Source organism: Oncorhynchus tshawytscha, linkage group LG06, assembly GCF_018296145.1.
Source record: "Oncorhynchus tshawytscha isolate Ot180627B linkage group LG06, Otsh_v2.0, whole genome shotgun sequence".
In the NCBI taxonomy this organism is placed as follows: domain Eukaryota; kingdom Metazoa; phylum Chordata; class Actinopteri; order Salmoniformes; family Salmonidae; genus Oncorhynchus; species Oncorhynchus tshawytscha.
This window is the reverse complement of record NC_056434.1, coordinates 63,934,170-63,954,474: the sequence shown is the minus strand read 5'-3', so window position 1 is coordinate 63,954,474 and position 20,305 is coordinate 63,934,170. Positions and strand designations below refer to the sequence as shown.

At 42.0% G+C, this 20,305-nt stretch overlaps 2 protein-coding genes across 5 annotated transcripts in view; one reads left to right on the top strand and one right to left on the bottom strand.

The window, feature by feature from the left end:
• The window catches only part of thada (THADA armadillo repeat containing), a 109,376-nt gene extending 100,390 nt beyond the window's left edge, over positions 1-8,986 (bottom strand). The window contains exons 1-12 of one of the 2 annotated variants that reach the window (XM_024424541.2): positions 8,833-8,986; positions 7,936-8,015; positions 7,728-7,837; positions 3,684-3,817; positions 3,236-3,390; positions 3,114-3,146; positions 2,950-2,998; positions 2,532-2,725; positions 2,126-2,220; positions 1,751-1,974; positions 896-1,614; positions 50-201 (exon numbers count right to left, since the gene is read on the bottom strand). In XM_024424541.2, coding sequence (XP_024280309.1) covers positions 50-201; positions 896-1,614; positions 1,751-1,974; positions 2,126-2,220; positions 2,532-2,725; positions 2,950-2,998; positions 3,114-3,146; positions 3,236-3,390; positions 3,684-3,817; positions 7,728-7,837; positions 7,936-8,008 — 1,938 coding nt within the window. In that variant the 5' untranslated portion in view covers positions 8,009-8,015; positions 8,833-8,986. Of the gene's footprint in view, positions 1-49; positions 202-895; positions 1,615-1,750; positions 1,975-2,125; positions 2,221-2,531; positions 2,726-2,949; positions 2,999-3,113; positions 3,147-3,235; positions 3,391-3,683; positions 3,818-7,727; positions 7,838-7,935; positions 8,016-8,739; positions 8,792-8,832 lie in introns of those variants that run through there. The other variant, XM_042323498.1, reaches the window with a different exon arrangement.
• A 200-nt stretch (positions 8,987-9,186) lies between these two features.
• Positions 9,187-20,305, top strand: part of plekhh2 (pleckstrin homology domain containing, family H (with MyTH4 domain) member 2) — a 63,883-nt gene continuing 52,764 nt past the window's right edge. For all 3 annotated transcript variants that reach the window (XM_024424540.2, XM_024424539.2, XM_024424538.2), the window contains exon 1: positions 9,187-9,344. The gene's annotated coding sequence lies outside the window, so the exon portion shown is untranslated. The remainder of the gene's footprint in view (positions 9,345-20,305) is intronic.

Here is a 20,305-nt window from a genome sequence, read left to right as displayed (position 1 = left end):
TGTATGTATGTATGTATGTATAAATATACACACACAGCTCTCTCCTCACCTGGTCGTGTTTGTGAACAAGAGCCTGACGGAGCAGAAAGAGGGGTACAAGTCCACCCCACAGCCCCTCCTCTGACTGGACCACCCCCTGAGCACGTGCTGCACGCAGACACGTCATCAGAGCACCCAAAGCACCCCTACTGCCCGGAGGTCCTAAACATACACCATGACAAAAATTCTATCAATGTTTCAAAATGTTGTGTATATATAGGGATGTGTGCCTTTTCAAAACACAGACCAACAGAATAACCTTTGTTATAAACTATTTTTTGGCTTAAATAGAGTAGTAAGGGGTGTGCGTCTATAGTTTTCCTTCACACAAAATACATTAAGCACAACACATTCGGCAGAAAATCGTTTTCAACAGATGACAACAGAAGTGCAAAGCTATTTGGCTAGCAGCCACACAAATGTACTTACGATGAAAAAGCAAGGTATTTATTTTTTGCAAAAACGATTAATGGCCATCATATTTCTAATGTTTATCATAGAAAGAATTTAGCCAGCTGCATTTCCTGATGTTTTGGTTGAAGTTACCTGCATTTTAACTTGCTACCCAAGAAAAACTACACCGGAGAAAAGTAGCATAGAAAAGTATCCTACACGTGATGAGAGCTAATATATTTCATCTCTGTGGAGAAGTGCAACTGAAGCATGAAATTAGTGCTTCTACATTTACGATGGGGAGTGAACTCTGACTGAAGCCAAACAGAATTTACAATAAGAAACATTTTATATTTGCGTTTATAAAAACACAGCAACATATATCTTTCCCTTTGAGTGAAAAACACAGAATCCTGCATTAACACGACCCCTGGTATGCGTGCATGTGTACATTTATATCTACCTGCACTGCAGGGTGGGGTGACCTGTAGGGCCTGTACCATGTGGGCCAGACTGGAGGGGGAACAGCGCAGCAGCTTGGGAAGGAAATAATCCAGGATATAGGTGGTCTGGTCCAGCCTGGCTCTACACAGCACCTGAAGCAATGGGGTCACCCAGGTCTGGTGCCACCTCTCCATGCCCGCCTCTGTGCCCCCTGTGCCACCTTCCTCAACCAGCTGGGCCTTGTGACTGACAAACAGCCTCTCTAGCAGGTCGCTAGCGTAAGGTGCCAGGGTCTGGTCCCCCATCAAGCCCAGGAGACGTGAGGGCAGCTGGGGGTCCAGAGCCAACAGGTACCCTGCCCCTAGGAGCTCCACCAGGCAGGCCAGAGAGCCATACTTCCCTCTCTGGTGCCACTCCAGGCCCAGCAGGTTGTGGGTTAGCTGGGTAAAGTATGGGTCCCTGTAGGGGTCAGAAAAGGCTAGAGGGCTGCTGTGCTGGTGCAGGAGGAGGAGGTTCTTGAAGAGGGCGCGGGTCTGGTGGCGGACCCCATCCAAGGGGTGCTCCCAGTGGGTGTAGACGTGCTCTAGCAGGTGCCCCTGGAGCTCTGAGCCCCCGCGGAGGGAGTCGTGAAGCAGGCCTGGGGGAGACGACAGCCCACCCTGCAGGCTTTCCAAGGCGGCTCCGCTCCACAGGGTCAGCACGCGGGCTACCACCATGGCTGTGCTGGACTCCTTTACACTACAAACACACACAGAGACAGACAGAACAATAGTCAACCAAAATGACAACCATTTGGGTGTTAGCAATCGCACAAGTGTGAGTACGTTTGCATACGTGTGTGTCTGTGCGGCGTGTCTGCGTGCATGTGTCTAACCTGGTGTCCAGCGCCAGCAGTGTGTGAGGAACCAGCAGCAGCAGCTGTTCCCTCTGTGGCCCCTGGGTTGCCCCTCTCCAGTTTAGCATAGCCAGGGCCCCATGACAGAGGTAGAGGGACACACCCGCGGGACGGCCACTGTCATACAGCCCCGCACAGCTCTGTGTCAGCCACACGGGGGCGCACTCACCACTCTGCTCTGAACCTTGCAGGAGACCTGCCACCTGGACAGGCAGATGGACGGAAAAAACATACAGAAATAGACAGACAAAAAGTTCCATCATTCTACATCATGGCCATTACTAGTATAAATGAACAACCCAAAATAATTAATTCAGGGTACTTGTGAGTGTTTTGGGTGTAGGGGTCACTCACCACTGCAGCCACTCTATCTCCACTCCCCATGACAGACCGGGTCAGCAGGACCACTGCCATGCCAGCCGTGCTCTGCACCGCCTGCAGGAAGTTCTCTGGTGGGGGGGGGGGACAGGACAGACGAGAGAGAGAGAGAGAGGGGAGATAATGAGATATGGAATGAGTCGGATGCTCAGTGCCCAGACTTTGAGCTGATGTTGAGTAACGAGGGCTGTATTCATTCAGACCAAGCCACAGCAAACAGTTGCAAAACGTTTTTCAACAGAAACAGTTTACTCCAAACTGACAACGTTTTGCAACGAAAACGAGTTTATTGTAAAAATTCAGGTAGGTCCCTCCTTGTTTCGTTCTGTTGGCTTCCGTTTGGTTCCTTGTGAATAAACCCCTAGTGTAACACGGTCCTCACCATCTGTGAGGATGTGTGTGTAGCAGTCCAGTAGGCCACTGAGGGTGAGCTGCAGGGTGCAGTGAGGATGAACTGCCTGTAGGGCGGCGCTGATGAGCTCCTGGGACCTCTGCACCACCAGCATGGAGGCCTTCACCGCAGCCAGACACGAGTGCATGAGCTGGGCCTGGACCACATGGCGACCTGCTAGACCACTGAGGAGACAGCAGGGGGCGACAAGCACACATCAGTCAGTCAGAGGGCATGCGCTACGTGTGTGTGTGGGGGGGGTGAAGGTTTTGGTGTAAGCCCAGCACTAACACAGCTAATTTAACTAATCAACGAATTAAGTCCTTTATTAGTTGAACCAGGTGTTTTCGTACCGGTCTGGAAGGCAGGTCTGCCGTCCTGTGGGATTTAGCAGCACAGCCGCTCTTACCTGTTGAGTTGGAGGTATTCACTCAAGGCCTTATGGAGGAACGGTAACACTGGGGAGAACAGGAGAGGCATATTATCCAAAGACATCAACTACGTTTCTGTGTTTGAGCTCACCGTCCTGAGCAGGCTTGATATAAACCTAAAACTGATCCACAAAGCACTCACCCTCTGCTAGCAGCCTGTGTATACACCTCTCACCTGAAAGGCAATAGAGCATTAAAACGCATATCTTATTCAAATTATACCAAACACAAGAGACAGAGTAAACGAGGGGATTCCATACGTACCGAGAGGGAAGGCATCTAGACAAGCTGTGATAGAGTCTATTAGGTGCGAGTATGAGCTGTGGTCTGAGCCCACAGTGGACAGACTGTCCGACAGGCACGCGGACAGACAGATGACAGTCTGCTCCTGCAGCCAGTCCGGTACAGAGCTCAGGGCACTGCCGAGAGAGAACAAGTAGATTCCGTGTTTACGTTACTGTAGCGATTCTATACCTTGTTTGCTAGTCTTCTATAAAAATAAAAGTAGATCCGTGTTCACAATAGTTGGTCCTGGATATGTGGGCTTTTGTCCCACTTCCAACCCAGCACTAACACACCTGTTCAACTCATTAAGGTGTTGATCAGCAGTTGAATCGGTTGTGGTTGTGCTGGGCTGGAACAAAAGAGTGCACACCCTGTAGCTCTCCAGAGACTGAGGGAGAGGAAGATGTGCTGAGGAGAGGAGGTGTACCTGGCGCTGGCCCTACGGAGGGGGTTCTTAGCCAGCAGGGAGGTGTAGATGAGGGCCATGGTGTGCAGACAGGCCTGGAGGAGAGGCCCACGGGAAGTTTCCTCCTCACTCAGCAGCTCCAACTGAGATCCTGCCTGGAGAGAGACACACTGACATGACTAGACCAGCCAGGAGAACCGGGAAGGGGTCGACAAACATGCAGAGATGAAAACACATGTGCAGGAGTTAATTGGATGACAGTATTCTAGGCCTAATGGTCTGTGTCATGTAGGACTTGTGGTTGACAGTCTCATCTCAATATTGGCGTCTTCTCTGTTGCAGTGCAGGTCGAGTTGACCTGTTGACCAGTTCTCACATCTCTGCCTGTTTATGTCAACTCAACCCACAGACTACCAGAGGTGTGACTAGGCCTGTGACGATACTACTATTAAAATATTTTCTTCATGGCAAAAATGAAAACAAAGCAGACCAAACTATTTGGTCCTTTAAAAAGCAGCTGCGTGTAAAATATTATGCGCTATAGCTTGGAAAATAAATAAATACTGCCCCAACAGATCCACAGACGACGCAATCTCTATTCCACTCCACACTGCCCTCTCCCACCTGGACAAGAGCAACACCTATGTGAGAATGCTGTTCATCGACTATAGCTCAGTGTTCAACACCATAGTGCCCTCCAAGTTCATTGCTAAACTCAGGACCTTGAGACTAAACACCTCCCAATGCAACTGGATCCTGGACATCCTGACGGGAAGCCCTCAGATGGTGAGGGTAGGCCACAACACACCTGCCACACTGACACTCAACACAAGGGTGCATGCTTAGTCCCCACCTGTTCACCCACGACTGCGTGGCAGTGCACAACTCCAACACCATCATTAGGTTTGCTGAGTGGTTGGCCTGATCACCGACGACTATGAGACAGCCTGCCATCCAAGAACTCTATACTAGGCGGTGTCAGAGAAAGGGCCTAAAAATTGTCAGACTCCATCCACTTAAGTCATAGCACTACACCAAGTCTGGAACAAAAAGGATCCTGAACAGAGTCTACCCCCAAGCCATAAGACTGCTAAATATACAGAATAAAAATATATATAAAAACCATTTCAAAGATTTTATTGAATTACAGTTCATACAAGGAGATCAGTCATCAGGCCCTAATCGATGGATTTCACATGACTGGTAATGTAGATATGCATCTGTTGGTCACATACCTTTAAAAAAAAACAAAGTAGGGGCGTGGATCAGAAAACCAGTCAGTATCTGGTGTGAACACCATTTGCCTCATGCAGCATGACATCTCCTTCTCATAGAATTGATCAGGCTGTTGATTGTGGCCTGTGGAATGTTATCACATTCCTCTTCAATGGCTGTGCAAAGTTCCTGGATATTGGCGGGAACTGGAACATGCTGTCATACATGTCGATCCAGAACATCCCAAACGTTCCTAATGGGTGACATGTCTGGTGAGTACGCCGGCCATGGAAGAACTGGGACATTTTCAGCCTCCAGGAACTGTGTACAGATCCTTGCGACATGGGGCTGTGCATTATCATGCTGAAACATGGTGATGGCGGCGGATGAATGGCATGACAATGGGCCTCAGGATCTCGTCACTGTACGTCTGTGCATTCAAATTGCCATCAATAAAATGCAATTGTATTTGTTGTCTGTAGCTTATGCCTACCCACACCATAACCCCACCATCGGGAACTCTGTTCACAACATTGACATCAGCAAGGCGCTCGCCCACACGATGCAATACACATGGTCTGCGGTTGTGAGGACGGTTGGACATACTACCAAATTCTCTAAAACGGAGGTGGCTTATGACACTTCACTCAGTACTTTGTTGAAGCACCTTTGACAGCGATTACCGCCTTGAGTCTTATTGGATATGACACTACAAGCTTGGCACACCTGTATTCTTCTCTGCAGATCCTCTCAAGCTCTGTCAGGTTGGATGGGGAGTGATACTGCACAGCTTTTTTCAGGTCTCTCTAGAGATGTTCAATCGGATTCAAGTCCGGGCCACTCAAGGACATTCAGAGACTTGTCCCGAAGCCACTGCTGCATTGTCTTGGCTGTGTGCTTAGGGTCGTTGTCCTGTTGGAAGGTGAACCTTCGCCCGTCTCAGGTCCTGAGCGCTCTGGAGCAGGTTTTCATCAAAGATCTCTCTGTACTTTGCTCCATTCATCTTTCCCTCAATCCTGACTAGTCTCCCAGTCCCTGCAGCTGAAAAACATGCTTCACCGTAGGGATGTTGCCAGGTTTCCTCCAGACGTGATGTTTGGCATTCAGGCCAAAGATCAAATTATATTTGTCACATGCGCAGAATACAACAGGTGTATAGTATACCTTACCGTGAAATGCTTACTTACAAGCCCTTAAGCAACAATGCAATTAAGAAAATATTTACTAAATAAACTGAAGTTTAAAAAAAATGTAAAATGTAAGAGCAACAATAAAATAATAACGAGAGTCAATGTGTGGGAGTACAGGTTAGTCAAGGTACTTGAGGTAATTTGTACATGTAGGTAGGGGTAAAGTGACTATGCACTGATAACAAACAGCGAGTAGCAGCAGCGTAAAAAAGGGGGGTGTCAATGCAAATAGCCCAGGTAGCCATTTGGTTAGCTGTTCAGCAGTTTTATGGTTTGGGGGTAGAAGCTGTTAAAAAGCCTTTTGGACCTAGACGTGGTGCTCCGGTACCGCTTGCCGTGCGGTAGCAGATAGAACAGTCTATGACTAGGGTGGCTGGAGTCTTTGAAATTTATTTAGGGCCTTCCTCTGACAAAGAATCTTGTTTCTCATGGACAAACTCCAAGCGGGAGGTCATGTGCCTTTTACTGAGGAGTGGCTTATGTCTGGCCACTCTACCATAAAGGCCTGACTGGTGGAGTGCTAGAGATGGTTGTCCTTCTGGAAGGTTTCCCATCTCCTCAGAGTGACCATTGGGTTCTTGGTCACCTCCCTGATCAAATTATGCCCTTCTCCCCTGATTGCTCAGTTTGTCCGGTCGGTCAGCTATGGGAAGAGTCTTGGTGGTTACAAACTTTATCCATTTAAAATGGAGGCCACTGTGTTCTTTCAATGCTGCAGAAATGTTTCGGTACCCTTCCCGAGATCTGTGCCTTGACACAATCCTGTCTCGGATCTCTAAGGACAATTCGACCTCATGGCTTGGCTTTTGCTCTGACATGCACTGTCAACTGTTGGACCTTACGTAGACAGGTGTGTGCCATAATAAGTTGCATGGACTCACTCTGTGTGGGCTGTCCTGTGCCTTTTACTGAGGAGTGGCTTCTGTCTGTGTGCCCTTCCAAATCATGTCCAATCAATTTAATTTATCACAGGTAGACTCCAGTCAAGTTGTAGAAACATCTCAAGGATGATCAATGGAAACAGACTGCACCTGAGCTCAATTTCAAGTCTCATAGCAAAGGCTATGAATACTTGTATAAAAAACAGAAATACCTTTTTACAAATTTGCAACCATTTATAAAAACCCTTTTTTGCTTTATCATTATGGGTTATTGTGTGTAGATTGATGAGGAAAAACATGTATTTAATACATTTTATAATAGGGATGTAACGTAACAAAATGTGGAAAAAGTCGAGGGGTCTGATTACTTTCCGAATATATCAACCTCCATTACCTTGTACCCATGCACATCGACATACCTCGTGTATATAGCCAAGTTATCATCACTCGTTGTGTATTTATTCCTTGTGTTATTATTTTTCAATTATTTATATTTTTTCCTCTGCATTGTTAGGAAGGGCCCATAAGTTTACACCTGTTGTTTACGAAGCATGTGACAAATACAATTTGATTTAATAAAGGTGACTGGATAATGATGTGTTTCCAACATTCGGGCTGTTTTCCTAAAGAAGTTAAATACGCTTTGTGTTTTGTTTCCTTGCCACGATACTAACGAGCATCAGCATATTGGTATCGACCCGGCCCTAGGTGTGACCCAAATCTAAAATACCAAACACTATCAGTTAGTTGAGGTAATGAGAGGGAGAATGGACACAAACCTTCTTGACCAGTTGGATCTGCTGCATTGGGTCAGTCAACGCCAGACAGTCCTGCAAGGTCTGGGCAAGCTGTCTGATCCACTCATCTCCTCCATCCACAGAGAGAGACACTGAAAAACACACATACAGAGAATCACTTTACACAGCAGAAACAAAACACCACCACAGTTACAATAATCAGTCGCTAACACCAATTCCATCATCTCACCTATCAACTTGTCACGCCTGTCCTTGTCCAATACCACAGCCTCCACTTTCACCGTTTTCTTCTTTGTCACCATGGCTCCCCTGACAGGACAACCAGGTGAAGAATGAAACAGACAGCACAGTGCACACTCTGGATGTAGCTCTCCAGGGACAGGATTGGTGACCACTGCCATACATTGGAAATGCACCCAGACACTTGCTCGAGAGCGACTATCCTGGTGAATAATGCGGTGTTCATAACCAAGTGGGAAGTTGGTATTTACCTCATACAAATGGGAAAGATAAATCCTCATTCACGCCCCTCCAACTGGTAATTATTAGTGGGAAACGTATCTATAATTCCCCGAGCCCTGACTTCTCCCACATGCTGACCTCTGACGTCAACTACTAAGGGAATGATCTCAATAACAGCATTTTTTAAAATAAAAATCCATCTATTATTACGGTTTCTGAAGACTGTCATTTATTTACAAGCATGATAGTTGTACTTTCATTATGGTTGACGCAGCTTGTTGACCATTAGACAATCCGCGTTTCTCAACCGAAAACAAACAAAGCACGTGAATGCATTCAACTGGTATTTAACGCTTCACAACTTGGAATTACCACCTTCCCACAACGTTATAAACGCAGCACAACTAGCTAGCTAGCTAGCTAGCTAGCTAGCTAGTCTTCTTAATTGCAAGTATAGCTATACTTTTCCGTAACATGTTATAGTTGATAACTTTAAAAAAAACTATTGTCGTTAGATAAACATAGCTAGCTAAATTATGCTCAATGAAACATACATGTAAGTTCACTTTACCCATGAGCTAGAGAGGTAACGATAACGTTACACGTTAGCATGCAACAAGAGAGGGAGCTACTAAAGCTAACGTAGCGTAAAATAACGACTCACCAGAATTTGAGTGATTTCACGTTTAGGGAAGGACTTTTTAATAAACATGCAAAATTGCAATTAACAACCTGATAACACAAATAATATTTTATGTAGCTTCTCTCAGCTGCTGCTAGCAACCATCATGCTACACGTGTATAACGTCAATTCCGCAGTTTCTATAACCCCGCCCTGAGGATTCTCTTATTGGCCAATAATTTTGTTGGAACAAAATTGATAGCGTTCATTGGTTGAAAAATATGTCGATCATATTGGATACATTACTTGTTTAAATTTACATGGCCACGCTTTTACAACATTCGATTGGACGAAGTTGTTGGAAACCACGCCTTGGAGCCAGAGCCAACCCTCTTTCAACTTAGTGATGAAATGAAAACTTGGAAAGGAAGAAACTCTTCGATTTTATTTCGTAATTAGGATAATACGACATGAACAACAAGGGGAATATGGATGGAATAACTAATATGGAGTAACATCTCTCTCACCGTCTGCTTTCGTCAACCACTTTCAGGGTAAGACAAGAATGTAGAAGAATATTAATGCTTTTTTTCTCTTTATTGGAGAGATGGAGGGAGAGCTATCAATCTGAGTGTCATTTGCTCTCTAGCTATATCTGGCATTGTAGAACTGTACTGTAGGAATTAAGTTTTGACATATTTATTTTCATGATCACAATATCATTAATTCTAATGAGAATTATGTAGTGCCTTCAGAAAGTGTCCATAACTCTTGACTTATTACACATTTCTTTGTTTTACAGCCTGAATTCTAATTGGTAAAAAAATATATATATATACATATATATATATATATATATACACACACATACATTATCACCCATCTACAAACAATATCCCACAGTAACAAAGTGAAAACATGTTTTTAGAAATGTTTGCAAATGTATTGAAAATGAAATACAGACATATGTCATTTATATAAGTATTCACACCCCTGAGTCAATACTTTGTAGAGGCACCTTTGGGGGCGATTACATCTGTGAGTCTTTTGAGTAACTCTGTAAGAGCTTTGCAACACCTGGATTGTACAATATTTGCCCATTATTCTTTAAAAATACATTTTCAAGTCACTTGAAAGTACAGTTTCAAGTGCCATAGATTTAAGCCAAAACTGTAATTAGTCCACTGAGGAACATTCAATGTCATCTTGGTAAGCAACTCCAGTGTAGATTTGTCCTTGTGTTTTAGGTTATTGTACTGAAAGGTGAATTCATCTCCCAGTGTCTGGTGGAAAGCAGACTGAACTAGGTTTTCCTCTAGGATTTTGCCTGTGCTTATAGCTCTATTCCATTTATTTTTATCCCCAAAAATTCCCTAGTCCTTGCCGATGACAAGCATAACCATAACATGATGCAGCCACCACCATGCTTGAAAATATGAAGAGTGGTACTCAGTGATGTGCTGTGTTGGATTTGCCCCAAACATAACGCTTTGTATTCAGGACAAAAAGTTAATTTCTTTACCACATTTGTTGTAGAATTACTTTAGTGCCTTGTTGCAAACAGGGTGCATGTTTTGGAATATATGTTTTATTATGTACAGGCTTCCTTCTTTTCACTCTGTCATTTAGGTTAGTATTCTGGAGTAACTACAATGTTGTTGATCCATCAGTTCTCATATCACAGCCATTAAACTCTGTAGCCGTTTTAAAGTCCCAATTGGCCTCATGGTGAAATCCCTGAGCAGTTTCCTTTCTCTCCAGCAACTGAGTTAGGAAGGACGCCTGTATTTTTGTAGTGACTGGGTGTATTGGTACGTTACACATAAGCTAAATTAATAACTTCCATCAGGCTCAAAGGAATATTCAGCATCTTTTTCTATTTTTACAAATCTACCAATAGGTGCCCTCGTTTGTGAGGCATTGAAAAAACTCCCGGGTCTTTGTGGTTGAATCTGTGCTTCAATTTCACTTTTCGATTGGTAGGTTGGTTGGTCGATAGGTAGGTTGGTTGGTCGATTGGTATAATTGTATGTGTGCAGTACAGAGATGGAGTAGTCATTCAAAAATCATGTTAAACATTATTATTGAACACTGAATCCATGCAATTTCTGTAATTTGTTAAGCACATTTTTATTCCTGAATTTATTTAGGCTTGCCATAACAAATGGGTTGAATAGTTATATTGACCTAAGACATTTCAGCTTTACATTTTGTATTAATTTCAAAAATGTTCGACAAACAAAGTTCCATCAGTGAAAAAAATAATCTAAATTTAATCAATTACAAATTCAGGCTGTAATACAACAAAATATGGAAAAAGTACGGGTGTGAATACTTTCTGATGGCAATGTATAGCACTGAAGCTGCCGAAATGTTTAAATACCCTAAATCAAAAGTGATTTGACATGACTAAGTAACTAAGTAACTTTTATTTTTTTTTTTAACTGTTTTTAATTGGGTTTTGCTCGTGTTTTATGACTTACTGTAGGATGCCCTATGGATTCAATATAATAAAACGCAATCCAATACAAAATGATTGTTCACAATCATTAGATAGTCATCATAGTCAGTAGAGACAAATGTTATTCTGTAAATATTATTACATGATACTTAAAATTTAAAAAACGTTGCCGTACAGAGAACGTTCTTCAATGACATCTTGGATCAATGTAAGCACCAGATCTCTAACTGAAAACTACGAACAAGGCCTCAGTATGTGCACCGATGTCACTAATGGTGTACTACATCATCACTTGTCTTTCTCTGGGCTGCTCTGGCTCTCCTCACAGGAAGCGAGTGGAGATAGAGACAGCTCTCCTCCCTTTCCCTGGGGGCCGAGGGTCAACTGTCCTTTGATGTCCTCCGCTCCCCACATCACCTCATCACACACATACACGCAATGTGGAATTGAACGAGGGAGTGAACGAGAGAGGGAAGGAGTAAAGGAGAGAGGGAAGGAGTAAAGGAGAGAGGGAAGGAGTAAAGGAGAGAGGGAAGGAGTAAAGGAGAGAGGGAAGGAGTAAAGGAGAGCGGGAAGGAGTAAAGGAGGAGAGAGCAGCGGGGAGTGAAAGAGAGAGGGAAGGAGTAAAGGAGAGAGGGAAGGAGTAAAGGAGAGAGCGCCAGGGAGTGAAAGAGAGAGGGAAGGAGTAAAGGAGAGAGCGCCAGGGAGTGAAGGAGAGGCAGATTCAGTGAGATGCTGATGGAGAGGAGGCAGACATATGGAAGACAGATTTGTGATGTGAGGCCAGATATGGGAAGCAGATATGGGAAACGTCATAGCTCTTTGGGGAAATGGGCTTATCAGGCTCATCAGAAAGTATTACCAAGCGAGAGCCATGTGGAGGCCAAGGATTATTATGGATTGTTTTAAGAGGTGCAGGCCTATGAGAGAATAGGATTTAGGGTTTTCTGTAAGCGCTTTTAGGATAATGAGTTTTTAGATGTTGGTAATACACACTAATTGTTCTTCTTTGATACAGAATAACAGAAATGGTATGTTATTCTTCTTTCACTGGCACATTACGTTGTTTTCTTTCAGACTGATACAGACCCAAAGTCCGGGTCTTAGTCATTGTTTACCACAACATACACCCAACAAAAACAGCCAGTGGAAATTAGTTAATTGCCTTCCACACATGTTTGTGCTCCCTGTGTGTGGAGCCCAAGGCTATAAAGAGAGGTTATTATAGTATAAAAGTTAGTCTTTCATACTCACTCTCTCTTTTTTCTTTCTTTCTCTCTTATTCTCTCTGTCTCCCTCTCTTGCTCACTCTCTCTCAATCCCTCTCTTTCCCTCCCTTGTTTATCCCACTAACATGTGTTTTTCATGATAAGGGTATTTCCATCGAAAAGGACCAATGAGCACCAACATATGATATGCTTCTATGAACTTCACATCGGGTGTCAAATTAAAGCTAAGAGTCAATGTTTTTGGAAAATGAAGGCGTAGTTACATTTTTCAATAATTTCCCATCTTAAAAATGTGATATAAGTAAAGGCTTTGATTTCTGGATAAATACTGTAGATGGAAAAGGTCTTAAAAGTTATCAGAAATACATCAAAACACAATAATGTTGACTTAAAGACCCCTGCCAACTAATATCAAAATGTATATTTTATTTTTGGAGAAATTTTTTATTTGTGTAAGTTTAAAAAACATTGCCTTGTGCCTTGTAGTTCCGTTACCAGAAACCCACAAATCTTTAATATATTATTTTGTTTCTCTCCCTCACGAGGAGAGAGGATAATGAAAGTTCACAGAAGTAGCACATAGTGGTACACCTACCAATTAGTTAGTGATTTTACTGATATCAATTTTGTTTATGAATTATTAAAACTCGTAATTCCGTTACCAAATTGGTACCCCCCCAAAAAATCAGTAACGAAATTACTGCAAATTAATTGTCTACAATGGGAAATCCTAGTAGTCACATAGCACAGTTAGGTCACCTGCTACTGTCTTACATTCCACTGGTTAATGTTAATCTCCATTTTCTTTGTCTTTGTTGTCTAGTGGTCAAACCAAGAATGTTAGTCTGATTCTGGACAACCCCTCCCTCTCTCACTCTCCAGTGAATGTCACCTCTCCCAGCTCTTGTCATGCCTACCTCTCTTTCCACTTACTGTAACCAGCATCCTCACCCACTGACTGGCACTGGATGTCCATTGATGTTGAAAAGTATTGGCAATTAGACGTATGTTTCGCAAGTTTGGATTAGGGCTGGGCGATATGACCAACATATCATATCATGGTATTTTTCACATTTCTGCCTGTATTTGACGGTATGTGCTTTATGAGTAGTGCGTGACCCTAGGGTGGCAACACATATATTCTAAATTATTTCAATGGGTCTTTCTCCATTCCAATTGTTTTATACTGTTCAATTCAACTTCAACCTCAAATTATTTCCTGCATTTCCATCCATTTCTGCATTTCCTGCACTCATTTGAGATCATTTCCACACTGCCATGATATGGGGAACAAATACTGGGCCTTATTTTTAACCAAATGTTGCAATTGCGAACACTTAGGTGAACTTTTGGAATCATTGAAATAGAATGTTTATTCTATTTCTAAAGTTAGAATATAAATAATAGTGGGTTCTTTGAATACAGTGTTTGACATGACAACGAATGAAAATGCCATGGACGAGTTATTGTGACAGGGTAGGAACCAAAGTGATGTTCCGTGTTTCCTGGGGGACCCTATAATCTTTGGCTACATTTCATCTATATCCATGTAGGCAAAATATTGATGCTTCGGCTATTCCTCTTTGATTTAGAAGATACTGTTGCACAAACATGCAGATTTAAGCCCCCACCAGTATTGGTATCAGGCTGTATTAGATAGCGACATTTGCGACAGTCCTTTTATTAGCTAGCGAATAGCATTAGTGGCTAACACGATTTAGCTTAACTTGCTAAGAAAGTGCAAACTAGCTGTTTGCAGATGTAAGAAACACAAACTAATATTGTAATTATAGAACGCTTGTGGATTGATATTAAGATCAAAGTAGAAACAACATATTTGTCATCAACGTTGTTGCATGTGCTGCACTGAACATGCAGACTGAACGAAAGTGTCTCGTGGTGGAGCAACAACAAATGCTCTTGTGGGACTAGGTCTGTGGAAAGCGGCATGGAGAGAGCGGAGGGATGCCTTAAGTAGCGGAGTAAACTATACAAATGGACCTTACACACGGCGTCTCACATTTAATAACAAACCAAACATTTAAATACAATTATAGAAGATAAAGTTAAAAACCCAAACTGGTCAGTGCATCAATACCGGTATATAGTAAAATACGGTATACTGTCCAGCCCTAATGTGGACAGTACAATACAGAACAGTGAGTTTAGCACAGTAGAGTACTATAAAGTGAGTACACAGTACTATAAAGTGAGTAGAGTCTGCAAACATGCTGGATGATTCAGAATCCATTGAAGAGCATGAACGATTAATTGACGAGAGATACTTGAGAGCTCAAAGAAACATGTTGCTGGTTTCAGAGGATTCAAGAACTGTTAAGGACAACAAACCCAAGTCAACACACCAAAACCAAGTTGGCCAAGCGGTATCAACGATGGCATCAAACCTTCCCCAAACAAGAGGGCGCGCGTGGGGAGAGGTTTACAGATATGGATGTTGACTTGTTGAAATCCATCAATGAAAGGCTTGCCAAACTTGATATCTTGGATATACTACGAGAGGACCTCAATGCATTATGTGCCAGTCTAGAATTCAGCCAATGTCAGATTGATGATCCAAGGAAAGAGAACACGGAGCTGAAAGGGTACTGTAGACTCTATTCATGGCAAGGCGGAGGTGCTGAAAAGGTACTGTAGACTCTATTCATGGCAAGGCGGAGGTGGTGCAAAGGGAGAACAAACAACTTAAAGAAACCTTGCTTGATGTACAGTCGATCAATCAGGGATACTGGAGAATGACAACAGCCGAAGCTGTGAGGACACTGCCCGAGACTGTCTCGACTCAAATAAAACTGCCCACAGATGTCGTGCGTAATGTCACTTTCTCCAGAGTCCATAGAATAGGTAAGGCCTCTAGAAATAGGCCACGGGCTATTATTGCATATTTTGACCATTTTAAGTAAAAGGAAATGATGAAGAGCAGGGGCAGAGAACTCAGAAACACTGATTTTGGAATGAATGATCCCTTCCCCACTGAGATCAGTGAAAGGAGAAAAAACTGTATCCCATCATGAAGGAAAAGCGTTGCCTGAATCAACGAGTCTCCATGGTGATGGATAAACTTTACATCAACGGGCAACTGTATCGGGACTCTAGAGTACCTCCCTGGCTATTTTAATTTAATGTTGAAATCTGAGTTTGTGTTGTAGTGAATCATGACAACTTCAACTATAATGAATACATGATCTATTGATCTCCACTATAATTATTACATGATCTATTGATCTCCACTATAATGAATACATGATCTATTGATCTCCACTATAATGAATACATGATCTATTGATCTCCACTATAATGAATACATGCTCTATTGATCTCCACTATAATTAATACATGCTCTATTGATCTCCACTATAATTAATACATGCTCTATTGATCTCCACTATAATTAATACATGCTCTATTGATCTCCACTATAATGAATACATGACCTATTAATCTCCACTCGACAAGGAAAGGGTTGCATATAGCTCAGGTTAATGTATGTAGTCTTCCTAACAAAATACATGAGGTCTTTAACTTGGTCAACATAAATAATATTAATATTTTAGCTTTGACCGAAACACATTTGGATGCATCTGTAAATGATGGGCAAATGAACATTCATGGATATAGTCTACTTAGAAGGGACAGGAATGGTGGAATCCTATATCTTTTTAGAGGAGGGATGACCTTAATGTAGGTCAAATAGAGGCACTATGGGCTCAAGTACAGCTGTCTCACCAGGCAGCCATATTGGTATGATGTGTGTTTTGACCTCCTTGCTCTAAGGTGTCCTATCTGGGTTTGAACAGGCCACAGATAGTAACCGATATGTATTTATCTTGGGTGATTTTAATATAAATTGGAAGGATCATAATAATGATCAAATATAACTAAATTGATGAGATATGCCGAAGGCTGTGATTTGAAACAAATGGTTAATGATACTACTAGATCACAAACTAAGTTAGTACACATGCATTGATCTGACCTTCTGTAATGTACCATTGCAATGGTTAAAAGCCAGATCAATGCCAGTGGGCTGGACAGACCATAATATTATGACCATAACCATAAACACCAAGGTTCCAAAGAAACCCCCAAGGATTGTGGTCAAGATACATTTTTAAACATTTAATCATGAGCTATTTCTAAATGATTTGGCTGCTGTACCCTGGGAGCTGATTTATCTAGAGGATTATTTAAGTCACGCAACAGAATGTTTTATTGATTTGCTCACTGAGGTAATGGACCATCATGCACCAGTCTGAAAGAGTACAGTTGGGGCTCATCCATCTTCATGGATTGATGATCAACTGCATGATAGAGGCATTTTGTCAAAGAAATCTTGCAAAAGTCTTAGCAGCCAAATCTAAACCAGAAAATGATTGACAGAATTGTAGAACACTGTGTGATCATGCAGTTAAATTCAATCGTTAGGGAAAAAAAGTACTTTTTTCAAAATGCTTTTGATTGTCAAGGGTTTACTTGGCACATCTATTTCATCATGCCCATCTAATGTGGAGGTTGACGGGAGAACAATAACAAAACCAGCTGATATTGCCAATCATTTAGCTGATTTTTCTTTCTTTTTTTTTACAAAGAAAATGAATTGACTGAGCGATAATGTAAACACCCATTCTTCCAAACAAGCTATTGTCCAATAGATTGATCATATTATGAGCAACAACAACAACAAAAAATGTTCTTTTAGTCTATAAACAGAGTCAGTAGAGGAGGTGTTAAACCTATTGAAGGCATTACCCGATGGTAAATCTACAGGTGATGAACTTATGATCTTACGGACAATGTTTTAACTTCGCTGTGCTGCTCCCCAAATTGCAGCTCCACGGAATATTTCATTGGTCACTGGAAAAGGGGACATTTCCAAATGCATGGAAGCATGCTAAACTGTGTCCAATCCCGAAAGACAGCAAAGAACCCATTACTCCTGCCAATAGTCGACCAATTAGTCTACTCCCTTCACTCAGTAAGATATTTGGAAGCTATTGTGAGTAGACAAATATGGGAGTACATGGAAAAGAGTAGTCTGATGGCAGCCAATCAGCATGCTTATCGCAAAAAAAAATTCTACTACCATTAAATTGGTTGACACGAGTGACCAGTGGCTCAATGCTATAGATAACGGCAGGTTTGTGGGTGAATTATTTTTTGATTTTAGCACAGCATTTGATTTAATGGATCATTTAAATGATTTTGAAAAAAATGATTGCGTTATGGGTTTAAGGAGGCAGCATTGAATTGGGTACAGTGATATCTAACAGTCAACCTATATCAATGGGTTCTTTTCTTCCCCTCATGCTTTAAACTGTGGAATACTGCAGAGCAACTGCCATGGGCCACTTCTTTACTTAATATATACAGCTGAAGTCGGAAGTTTACATACACCTTAGCCAAATACATTCAAACTCAGATTTTGCCACAACTTTGGAAGTATGCTTGGGGTCATTGTCCATTTGGAAGACACATTTGTGACCAAGCTTTAACTCCTGACTGATGTCTTGAGATGTTGCTTCAATATATCTACAGAATTTTCCTACCTCATGATGCCATCTATTTTGTGAAGTGCACCAGTCCCTCCTGCAGAAAAGCACCACCACAACATGATGCCACCACCCCCGTGCTTCACGGTTGGGATGATGTTCTTCGGCTTGCAAGCCTCCTTTTTCCTCCAAACATAACAATGGTCATTATGGCCAAACAGTTCTATTTTTGTTTCATCAGACCAGAGGACATTTCTCCAAAAAGTACGATCTTTGTCCCCATGTGCAGTCGGAAACCGTAGTCTGTCTTTTTTTATGGAGGTTTTCACACCAAAGTACGTTCATCTCTAGGAGACAGAACACGTCTCTTTCCTGAGGGGTATGATGGCTGCGTGGTCCCATGGTGTTTATACTTGCGTACTATTGTTTGTACAGATGAATGTGGTAACTTCAGGCGTTTGGAAATTGCTCCCAAGGATGAACCAGACCTGTGGAAGTCTACAAAAAAAAAAATCTGAGGTCTTGGCTGATTTCTTTTGATTTTCCCATGATGTCAAGCAAAGAGGCACTGAGTTAGAACGTAGGCATTGAAATACATCCACAGGTACACCTCCAATTGACTCAAATGATGTCAATTAGCCTATCAGAAGCTTCTAAAGCCATGGCATAATTTTCTGGAATTTTCCAAGCTGTTTAAAGGCACAGTCAACTTAGTGTATGTAAACTTCTGACCCACTAGAATTGTGATACAGTGAATTATAAGTGAAATAATCTGTCTGTGAACAATTGTTGGAAAAATTACTTGTGTCATGCACAAAGTAGATGTCCTAACGGACTTGCCAAAACTATAGTCTGTTAACAAGAAATGTGTGGAGTGGTTGAAAAACGAGTTTTAATGACTCCAATCTAAGTGTATGTACATTTCAGACTTCAACTGTACAAACAACCTTCCTTATGCCTGTGTTATCCAGACAGAAAAGAGAAATAGGCTAACATTTAGATTCTGAGCAATAAAGAAATTGAATAATTTATCTGAACAAACCAGAAACCTTTCAATATATACATTCAAAAAATACTTTAGAACCATTTAAATATACAGTTGAAATCGGAAGTTTACATACACTTAGGTTGGAGTCATTAAAACTCGTCCCCAACTTATTGTGGGAAGCTTGTGGACGGCTACCCAAAACATTTGATCCAAGTTAAACAATTTAAATGTAATGCTACCAAATACTAATTGAGTGTATGTAAACTTCTGACCCACTGGGAATGTGATGAAATAAAAGCTGAAATAGATCATTCTCTCTACTATTATTCTGACATTTCACATTCTTAAAATAAAGTGGTGATCCTAACTGACCTAAGACTGGGAATTTTTACTAGGATTAAATGTCAGGAATTGTGAAAAACTGAGTTTAAGTGTATTTGGCTACGGTGTATGTAAACTTCCAACTTCAACTGTAATACATTGGAAGGTTGAGCAGGACTATGGTAGATGAAGGAATCAGTCTATCTTTTCAGACTGTTAGAGTATTCATCTGGTCAATATGTCAGTGTATTTTGTCTGTTTGTAACAGTGTGTTATATGTGAAAATGTGATCATATTATAAATTGTATTTTAATGTCTAAGGACTCCTGGAAGATTCGTCCAAATGAGGACTAAAAGAGATCCTAATCAAATCACAGTAGAGTACAATACACTACAGTACTGTGAGTAGGCCACCGTAGAGAACAGTCTAATACAGTTGTACGGTTCAATACAGTACAGTAAATACAAGTAGTGTAGAGTACAGTATATTGTACTGAATTATCTACTTTACTGAACTCTACCGTACTGTACTCTACTGCACTGAACTCTACCATAGTCTGCTCTGCTGTATTGTACTACACTGTACTCCACTGTGCTCTGCTGCATTGTACTCCACTGTGCTCTGCTGTACTCTACTGTGCTCTGCTGTATTGTACTCCACTGTGCTCTGCTGTATTGTACTCCACTGTGCTCTGCTGTATTGTACTCTACTGTACTCCACTGTGCTCTGCTGTATTGTACTCCACTGTATTGTACTCCACTGTACTCCACTGTGCTCTGCTGTATTGTACTGCACTGTATTGTACTCCACTGTACTCCACTGTGCTCTGCTGTATTGTACTGCACTGTACTCTACTGTGCTCTGCTCTATTGTACTCCACTGTACTCCACTGTGCTCTGCTGTATTGTACTCCACTGTGCTCTGCTGTATTGTACTCCACTGTGCTCTGCTGTATTGTACTCCACTGTACTCCACTGTGCTCTGCTGTATTGTACTGCACTGTACTCC